General features: G+C 43.7%; 1 protein-coding gene across 3 annotated transcripts in view; it reads left to right on the top strand.

Moving 5' to 3' along the window:
* Positions 1–4,309, top strand: part of LOC102679151 (glutamate receptor ionotropic, kainate 2-like) — a 98,516-nt gene extending 94,207 nt beyond the window's left edge. For all 3 annotated transcript variants that reach the window (XM_006612836.2, XM_031509130.1, XM_006612835.2), the window contains 5 exons: positions 126–263; positions 2,691–2,889; positions 2,969–3,197; positions 3,280–3,545; positions 3,931–4,309. In XM_006612836.2, the coding sequence (XP_006612899.1) occupies positions 126–263; positions 2,691–2,889; positions 2,969–3,197; positions 3,280–3,545; positions 3,931–4,167 (1,069 nt within the window). In that variant the 3' untranslated portion in view covers positions 4,168–4,309. The remainder of the gene's footprint in view (positions 1–125; positions 264–2,690; positions 2,890–2,968; positions 3,198–3,279; positions 3,546–3,930) is intronic.
* The last annotated feature ends 6,173 nt before the right edge of the window (positions 4,310–10,482 follow it).

Here is a 10,482-nt window from a genome sequence, read left to right as displayed (position 1 = left end):
TTTTTTTTTTTTCTTTTTCTTAAGCCTCCTCAAAGCGTGATAAAATTAAATTCTCGAGAACGGAAGAAAGTTGAACAACTTGATAGTATTTAAGGGAATTTTTAAAGGAATTTCTTTATCTGCAGAATGGCGCCAGGCGAATGGGACAATCCGCATCCGTGCAACCCGGATCCGGAGGAATTGGAAAATAATTTCGACTTGAAAAACTCCATGTGGCTCACCGTCGGCTCCCTCATGCAACAGGGATCCGATATACTTCCCAAGTAAGTCCGGATCGGCAAACTTAACGAAGCACCTATGCAACCTCAACCTACCTTACACTCGCGCGATAATCGCGAAACGGAAGCCGCAACAGTGCCCCCAAAGAGATGCAACCATATCTGTTTTACCTCGCGCAATTACTATTCCGGAATTACTCGTGAAAGTTCTAACGAAATTCTAGCGTTCCATTTGCTAATCGCCCGGATTATAAATTCAAAACGGAAATTTTAACTTTAGTCTCTGGTAGATGCTTCCTTCCGAGCAAAATTGAGAAATTATCCGACGGAAACCTTCGATCGTTTGCTCGAGATAGAAAAAAAAAAAAGAAAAGAAAATCGTGGATATAGAGAAAAAGGGAATTATCCAAATTATCCAAAGAATTTCAAATTTACAATAGCGATATTTTATTAAATCCGCTACCTCGACCCCCTCTATCGCGAAAACTTTACGAATCCGAGCGAACGAAGAACGATACCGATAAGAATCTCCACTTTACACAATCGCTAAATCACGAAATATAATTTAAAATCGCTGGCGGGAATCTTTCTCCGCCGCCGCCGCCGCGTCCCGTCCCTGAGATCCCGCTTATATCCCCCGCGGTTCATTTGGGAAATTCATTCGCGTTGAAGGTGGGAAGGAGGAGGGGGATAAAAATCTTGGCGTATCTCATTATTCCGCTTAAGGAAATATAAAATATCGCGGATCGTTTGTAGGAAAGTCTACAAGAGACGGTGCCAAAAGCAGACGCGGCACTTTTTCTTTTTTCTCTCCCCTTCCCCCTCCCTCCGCACCCGGTTCCCCCCGTCTCCTCCCTCCCCCGGCTATCCTCTTTTTTTCACGACAATTAAGCTTAACGAGCCGCTGTTTGCCGGACATATTTGAGGCGGCTTCCCACTTATTAGCGCCGGCACGGCGCTAACTCTCCGCTCGTAACACCGCGCATGTTTGCTCGCTACATACTGACGACGATGGTTCCGACCAAAGGCGGCGACGATGATGACAACGACAACGACAACCATGGTGACGACTAACAACCAGGAATGCTCCTAACTGCTTCCTCCTACCTCCTCGTTTATGCTCCTATGAAGGAAGAGTGGACATTTGGACCTTTGAATTTGTGTTAATTTAGATATGGATCGTCGTGATTCGCGTGATCGAAGTACATGTCTCTTCTTCGTTTTGGGAAAAGAAACGTTTCATTTTTTCTAAATCTGTTGTGCGTAATTTAAATATATATATTTGGACCTTCGAATTTGTGTTAATTTAGATATGGATCGTCGTGATTCGCGTGATCGAAGTATATGTCTCGTTTTGGAAAAAGAAACGTTTCATTTTTTCTAAATCTGTTGTGCGTAATTTAAATATACATATTTTTAAGGCGAAAAGAGAATACGTTATGACAAAATATCCTTTAATATCCTTTTCGATCTTGTCCAGTTTTGGAGAAGAAAAGGCACGAGGATCAGATTTCATTTTTTTTTTTTTTTAAATAATATTGCGGATAATCTCGATTGATAATATCGAAAAATTGAAACGAAGCGACGTTTCGTATCGTTGTTGAAAAATTAAAAAAAAAAAAGAAAATTCACGGGAGGACGTGGAGGTGGTATCGCTTATCGATATCACGCGGTGGTAATTTAATCGCGATCCATTTGTCGATAAAGGGCCCCGGCTCGCGAGGAAACAATGTCCTTTGTTTCTGTTTACTCGGCGTCCTGTGCACGTTCGCGCGACACAAAATATATTATACACGCACGCGCGGCATGCTCGGCAAACAGGCGTCATTTGCATACGCGGCTCTTTAGCTCGCGCTTAATTAGGAAAACGCGACGCATCCTATCTCTGTCCCCGCTTCTGCGCGCCCTCCTACGCGCGCGTCTCGACGAGACGCTTCATCCAGTCGTCTCTCGAGTACCGACCGATTTATCTGCCCGACGTAGACCGTGATTGCGGACGACAAAGGATAAACGGGTCTTCCGCGTTAAGCGGAAATCGTTGTGGCAACGCAGATAATTCAATGAAAAAAAAATGAAGAATAGTAAAGAATCAATTGCTCCAATTTACATCCTCCAATTCCTCCTCGATCATCTTCGAGTTACTTGAATTCTCTCCGATACGTAATAGCCAATTTCCGTCGATCGATTCTAATTCGTTCATGTTCGATAGATCCACTTTGATCAACTTGCATCGATCTTCTCGGTCCAGGTTTTATCTCGCATCGATCGAAATTACATCGATCTTCCATTCGGTTCAATCGTCTATGCTCGAAACTAGCATAGCGATTCGCTTTGACCAATTCCAACATGAAACTCCATTCGCTTCGTTTCCAACATTGACACGATTTACTTTGTGCCATCCTGTACGAATCTAACTCACGATCCTCTACGATCTAATAAAAATTAGCCTTTATTTTATTCGTTCGAATTTAGAGCACCCTCCATCCGAATGGTGGCCGGTATGTGGTGGTTTTTCACCCTGATAATGGTCTCCTCTTACACCGCCAACTTGGCCGCCTTCCTCACAGTTGACAAGATGGACAATCCGATCAAAGGTGTCGAAGATCTCGCTAAGCAGACAAAAATCAAGTACGGGGCCGTGGCTGGTGGATCCACGTCCACTTTCTTCAGGGTGATTTTCGATGCGATACTTCAACGATTCGAAAACATCAATTTGGGTAATTAATTGATTGAAAATAATCGTTTTCAAGGATTCCAATTATTCCACCTATCAACGCATGTGGGCTGCCATGCAGGAAGCGAGGCCGAGCGTGTTCACCAAGAGCAACGACGAGGGTGTCGATCGGGTGTTGAAGAAACGCGATTACGCTTTCCTCATGGAATCCACCACGATCGAGTACAGAATGGAGAGGAACTGCGATCTCGACAAGGTCGGAGGTCTGATCGATAACAAGGGATACGGTATCGCGTTGCCGCGAAGTAAGCTCGACCAAATTTCCATTTCATATTCCAATTTCTTTGGAAATACTTTGAAAAGAAAAATCGCGATTCTTTCTTCCAGATTCACCGTATAGAACGCCCATAAGCAGGGCGATACTGATACTGCAAGAGAAAGGGGTTCTCCAAGATCTGAAGAAGAAGTGGTGGGAGGAGCGAGGCGGTGGTTTGTGCTCGAAAACCGAAGTGGAGCCGACGTCGTCCAGCGAATTAGGATTGGCCAACGTCGGTGGTGTGTTCTTGGTCCTCCTGATCGGATGTTGCGGCTCGTTCATCATCGCCGTCTTTGAATTCCTGTGGAATGTACGAAAGGTCGCCGTGAAGGAGAAGGTGAGCCCCCTCTTTCTCTTCCCGCTGCACCGTTATCTCACCCTTGGATCTCTTTTACCCCGAAACCGAGTGATAAATATTCCTCCGTGTCGCGTGCATAGAAAAGCGAAGGAATAATTCTTCCTTATAAAGACCGCCTTTAAATTCTCCCTTCCCCAAGGGAAGACAAATCATAATCGTTCCTTTTATTTTTATTTCCATCTCTTCTTCCTTTTTTCCTTTTATTTTATTTCCCTTTCTTAACCGTATAGAGGTTAGAAATTTTTTAATTAAAATTCTAATAACAGTTTTATATCATCGAATTTGAGCGGCGAACATGGAATTAACGAATAACAGAAGGGGGGAGAGAGAGCCGTGATCATATTTCGTCGGCGTGTTGTTGCAGGTTACACCATGGGAGGCGCTGGTAGCAGAATTGAAATTCGCCGTGAATATTTGGGCGGAGACGAAACCCGTTAAAATCTCTAAAAGCAGCGGCACGAGTTCGATGGAGGATGGGATCGGTCGGGCTGCGTCCACGGCCCGCTCAATCGTCGGCTCGTTCCTCCGCCTCGACATCCTCGACAAATTCGATAAAGATAACAGTACCAACAACCGCAATAACGATCGCAAGATCAATTAAAATTCCATCCACCATTGTACTATTACTACACCGATTAACATCGTTACGTTTAACAAATTGGAAATTGGGCGAGTTCACGCTTCCTCTTTTAGATCATTCGCCGATTTTTTTCAAACGTCGAAGCACGAAACGCAGTATAATTCTATTTTCTATGAATATCGAATTAGCGATTTAATTTCATTTTTTCTAATCGCGACGTTCATTTATTCTTCTTATTATTGAATTGAAGTGTAAGCGTTAATCGAGAAAAAAATAAGATAAGATTTGTTTCTGTTATTGGAAAAGAAAAGATTATTTAGATCAAGATCTATCTTTTTCCTTTTCTCTTTTCGAACTTTTAGTAATTTTTAATAAACTTCCTTCGTGTCTAATCGTGGAACGAAATAAATAAAAATCGTACAATTAAACCGATTAGAAATCTTCTTCGCTCGTACCACGATCAATAATATTAATGATAAATAAAAGATGGAAGGAAAAAGAATTCGTCGGATAATTTGAAAGGCGAGCGACGAACGAAAAAAAAAAGGAAAAAAAAGAAGAAAAGAAAATCTTCTTTCTCGTGCCACCGCGCATAAAGTCGTCAAGTCTTCTATGATGGTCGCAAAATGGCGACGTCATGGAACGGCAGAAATCTCCGCTGTAGGTCCGTAGATCCGTAGGAAAGGAATCCAACAATATTTGGACTCCGGTCACAATGGCGCTAACGAACCGTGGCCTTGGTTTAGAAGATTTTCGTCCCGAGAGATCAGCTGCGGGATCGCCCATGTGTACCAGTACCCCCCGAGTGCCGGCATCTTTGTGTCATTATTATCGAGGGACGTTTCTAACCGTTTCGATCGCCGTCGACAACACACTTTTAACTTTACCGCCACTTTGTCGCCAGCGTCGAAGCCAACTCGACGATGGTACAACTGGTAAGCGACCTGAGATGATCTCGTGATTGATTCGATCGATCCATCTCTCCTTCGTATTTTCATCTCTTTTGGAAAACTTGGGGAGCGTTTATTTAAAGCGACGCGTTGGTTGACGCGTAAAAGGTTCGATGTGAGGTTCGAATCCGTCGATTTGTCAAAGATTTCTGACGAATAAAGATTCGTTTGTTCGTTTTCTTCGGCATGCTCTTGAATCGTGTTTTTAATTAATTGATTGTTTAATAAATGGGTAGATTCGTCTGCAAAGAAACTGAAGAGAGAATAATAGATTAATAGAATAATAGTTAATCTTCACGATTGCACGACTTACATTCAATTAGGATTTCTATCATGAAGCGAGGAAGAGTTTAGCTTGAATATCCTTAATCCTCGAGAAAGACACTTTCCATCTTTCTTCGAAGAAATTTCTAGAGGTTTCCAATCTCCTTCGGTCGTTTTGGAAAATATTGGGTAAGTAAATTTACGAATACCACGCCTTATCGCGTTTAAAAACCTGGGAAAGAATTTTATCCGCTCGAAACGCATTAAGACGAAGCCTGTTCACGAGGGACGAGGCTCGAGAAATATAGGAAGTTTTAATTCGAGGAAGGCGGAAAGTCATCGAGGTTAATTAACACGAGCGTCACGAGCGAAAAGATTCCGAGGTATGAAGTCATACACGAGGTTGTCTACCGGTGGTTTTGATGATAAAGGTGTAAGGACATCGATTAATACTTCGTTTTCATAGCGGCAATAAAAGTTGGTAACACGATTACGGTGAACGTTTACGGGAGCCGAACGAGCTGTTAACTGTACGGTATTTTTGCCACGGGACGTTCATAATCGCGACCGTTTCATGAAACGAAACTTTCGTCTTTTTTTTTCTTTACGGCTGCCTCTTTTACGAGCCACGCGTGTTTAGACCCTGATATGGTGGCGGCCGTTATTGCCAACTAAACTGTTGCGTGTCACGCTTCTAACCGAGCATACCGAATGTTTCCGAGCCGAGTTTGCTTATTTCGCGATATTAAAAAAGAAAAGAAAAAAAAAGAAAAGAGGAATTTAAGTGGATATGCGAAAGTTGTTTCCTACCTCAATACCGTTGCATCAACGGTACGTTAAATTAATTAGCATTCCAAATAAAATTCAAGTTATTACCTTTTCGTCCGATTTTATTATATTGCCTCGATCTTACCGATTCGAAAAAGTCAATAATCAGACAGATATACATGCGATGTAACATCGTTATACGATAATCACGCTTCTATTAAGGACTTCGTATATTTCTCGTTTCTTTTCCAACTCGATTCCAATATTCCTCTTTAATCATTTTATTCTCCCTCATCCATTTCACCAATTTCTTAGCGTTCAATTAAAGTATTAACCTCCTCTTAAATTAAACTCGAGTACGGTGATATTGAGATAAAAAAAATGTCATTCGCTTCCCCAATGGTGTAACGATTAGTGAAATTTGCGCGCGATTTAAAACGCGGGTATTAGGAAATTCGGATTAACCGGGGGAGGGGATTACCTCTTAATAGACGTCGGGGATAAATCGTTTCGAGGAGTTAATTAAGTTTTATAGTGCGCGGTTCCGTCCGTCCACTTACGCAGGTGTACAATACGCCGCGTTATCCACGGATATATCTTCATCCCCGAAAAAAACCCTCCTCCGATGGTGCCCGCGTCACGGCGATCTTATCTCGTTGTCGCGGCGAAGAAACAACAGATGCACGAAATCACGACGGCCCTTCCTCCCGAGATCTACCCCGGCCGGCTCCCGTGGCCCTCGTACCTGGTTTACGAGCGTGGCGAATTTCAAATAGGATCGTAAAACCGTGTCCTCGCGTTCGACCGGCCATTTCGGACCTCGTTGTCTCGCGTATCACGGATAGAGAACGTGACATCGATTTCGAATGTGAGTTTAAACGAATAATATCTCCTCGATAAACGATCGGATGTGAACGTTTAAACAGATGTGAAAATTGCAAGTAGATTACTTTTCACTCCTCTTTCTTCTTTCGTTTTACGATTAATCCACTCAATTCGATTCTAACTGCAGCGAGATGATCGAGTTCCTTCTCCAAACTTGATTGCTCCTTAAAGAACACATTCTTGTTGTTTGACAAAATATGTTAAACGTGAATGAATTAATTTAAATTTTAACACGCGTCTAACTAAGTCGCTATTAATATACACTTTCTCGAAAATTATCCCATCCTCTTCCAATCTTGACACCTCTCGACGACTCTTTCTCTCTCTCTCTCCCTCTCTCAGGTATAACCCGAGGAAGCTCTGTACGATTGGAACCGTGGCGAGATTCGCGAGATGGTCGGCATACCGATCGGTCCGCGAGGAGGCTGTCCGCATAAAATCCGAAGGTGTTAAGCAAGGGGAGGCGCGCATGGAAGCTGGGACGGTGGTTGTCTCAAAGGGGGAACCGCGGCCGGCGCTCGGTCGCCGCCTCGTAGGAATTGAAATTGATTTCGGTCCACTTCCATTACTCAAAGAGGACCGGGGAACAAGCACCGACAAAAGTCAGAGGACCGATCCTGCGTGGATAAGGGAGGGAGGGGAAGGGAGAGGGGGCTTGCACCCGTGGCCAGGGCCCGACCAACCGGCCCCTGTTGTGGAGCGGAGGCTGTGCTTCCAGCCCCCGGGATTCCTGGCGAGTTTGAACAGCGGGAGCGGGTGAGGAGGGAGTCGAAGATTTTTCTGACCTTTCTCTCCTCTCTCGAAGGGCGCCCTTCCGGCGTCGAATCAATTTTCACCCCCTCGCGGAGCAGAGTCGAGACGAAACGAACGAGGCAAAGGAGGGTTCGAAGTTCCTAGTTCGAAGGATGGTTCTTATTTTGAAGGATTGGGCATTATCGATCGATGAATTGTTTATCTTGTTAATAGAGCTGGGGGTTAATGATTTATGCAGAAATCTTAAAATTTAGAGCGTTAATCCTTCATGGTTAAGGGATACATCGAATTATCATATTTAAAAATTAGATAAATAAAAGTATGGAAGGAGGGAGGATATTTTGTATAAATATCAATTATAATTTTCTTGGAATTTCAAGTTTTTCGAGAAATTCCTTTATTCTGTACATCTTTGCGTTTCAAAGGTGCATCCAACGAATCCCTCTCCCCCTGTCACCTTTATCCCCCTTCATCGCGAAGAATTCTCCTCGTTGACGAGAGAAGGAAAGTGAGTTTCGTAGCGTGTGTTCGTTCACTAGGAATTCCCGATGGACTCGTCAGATTTCTCCATTGTGTCACCGCCCTTTATGACTGACGACGGCAGTCGTCGGAGAAGCGAGGACCACCCGGTAGGCACCGCTCCACGACTTCCGGAATCTTTCTATACTTGGGCTTCTCGGTAAGGGAGTTGGACTGTGCTTCGGGGAAGCCTACCTGCCGGAATCGTCGGGGGATTCAAGAAACTTTCGCTCGAATTCGTGAGTGCGCGGCCGTTATATCGGTACACCAACCTTTCGACGAAACGGACAACGAACCGAGAGGCACGAAGGAAGAACTCGAGAGAACTCGCTCCAGCTTTATTTTCCTTTCTTTGTCAGTCGCGGCCAATCGTATAAACTACCTTTCGTCCCGTTGATTACTTTGCGAAATGAAAAATGTTCGTTCCTTTGCTCCTCGTGGAAAAAAAATGTGAATCAACGACGAAATGAAAATCACGCTGCCGTCCGCTATTACTCTTCCACCGCCAATTATGTTTCTCTCCGCTAAGGATCGTTGAAATTGAACTATCCGTATTGTAACATTGATAGAAAAAGTTAAACGAGATCTCGTTAAAAATTAATTATTTGACCTCGTGATTAGAGTTTCGATATGAAGTCGATATCAAACAATTTGAGCTTTAATGGAACCAGAGTTCCATTAACCGGAACCTCGCGAAACGATTTCCGAAAGTTAAACATAATATATAGAAACGTTAAATTTAGCATAATGACAAATTGATATTCTCGCGGTGGAATACGAAGAGAAAGCGCGAAATTATGTATTAGTTTCAACGTATCTCTCGAGTATCAAAGTTTCCGACCAAATGTATGGATAATGAAGAATCACGTTCGCATAATCCATTTTCGATGTCCCAACAAATAATTTTCCACGTATTCGTCGCAAAGGGGACGGTTGCATCGACTTTTGCGTCGAATCGAAATACGTTCGTAGGTGTTGGAAATGCTTGGGGCCAATGATGTTGTTCCTCTCCGGGAACAGAAGGCCCACCGCGCATAGTTTACGTGGCTCCACGAGAATTTCAGCGTGGATGATTCGCAAGTAACTACGGAAATACGTGGAAACTAAAATTGTTTTATAATTTAGAGCGGCAGCCCATTTGGACGAAGAAACAAGACGAATGGAAATTCGCCTTTCCCCTCGGAATTTCTGATTGTTCAACGTCCAAGTTAAACGCAACTGCGCGAACGCGTGGATACGCGCGTTGATTCTAAACGCGTGCTTAAACGACTTGTTGTTGTTGGGAGAAATGGAAATTAAGGAAAGTTTGTATCGACTGTTCCAAGTTTTTAACTTTTTTCCCTTGAAAAAAACCAAATTACTTACCAACTTTCATCGTCAGAATCTTTCTCCTGAAACGCTTCTTCGTTAAGATAATAATTGTCTCAATTTCTAATCTTCTGGCAAGTTCTTCGCCAAACCGATGATCTTTCTCTTTCGCCAAAATTTCCAAAAGATAAATAAATATTAGAATAAGAAATTTTAAAATTTTTCTCCAAAGCTACAATTGTCTCGATTGGAAAGAAATAATTTTTCCAAACCAAGACAAGACAATTCTTTAATTTCGTAAAATTTCCAAAAAGAGATCTAAGATAACGCCGAGGAAGAAACAATTTTCCTCAATTTCTAAATTTCGCAGAATTTAAACGAATTCAAACGAGAAACGCTGGAAAGAAATAATTTTCCAAGGAAAGGACAAATTCTTCGCCTCGACGTATCCGAATTTCCCAAAAGACAGAGGCGGGGGCCGTCAGAAGGGCATAAAGAGATAAGAGCGTAAGGCAGGAAGCGAAAGGCAGAAAATTTCTGACCTGTGCGTGGAAGAGGCGGCGGCGGCGGCGGCGGCGGAGGCTCATTCATAGTTGACGATACGCGTTTGGAATCCGAGCGTGGGAGGCGTCCCGACGCGGCGGCACCGCGCGCAGCGGTATGCAAACCCGGGGAACCGGGCCCACGATGGTATCGCCGCTTGTTAAGGGGACTCCAGACTATCGCAGCGGGGTGCTTCCCTCGGCGGCGAACCTCCAAGAGAGCGCGAACCACCTCCTCTCCACCGGAGAGCCACCAGACGGATCGTTAAAAAGTAAGAGAAGTAATGGCCCTGTGCCGAAAGTGGCGTCGCAACCTCTCGTGCACCGATTTCGAGACGGTAACGGCT

This window comes from Apis dorsata, unplaced genomic scaffold (assembly GCF_000469605.1).
Source record: "Apis dorsata unplaced genomic scaffold, Apis dorsata 1.3 scaffold_127, whole genome shotgun sequence".
Taxonomy (NCBI): domain Eukaryota; kingdom Metazoa; phylum Arthropoda; class Insecta; order Hymenoptera; family Apidae; genus Apis; species Apis dorsata.
Note: the sequence above shows the minus strand (reverse complement) of the source record. Positions and strands in the feature narration are given on the sequence as shown.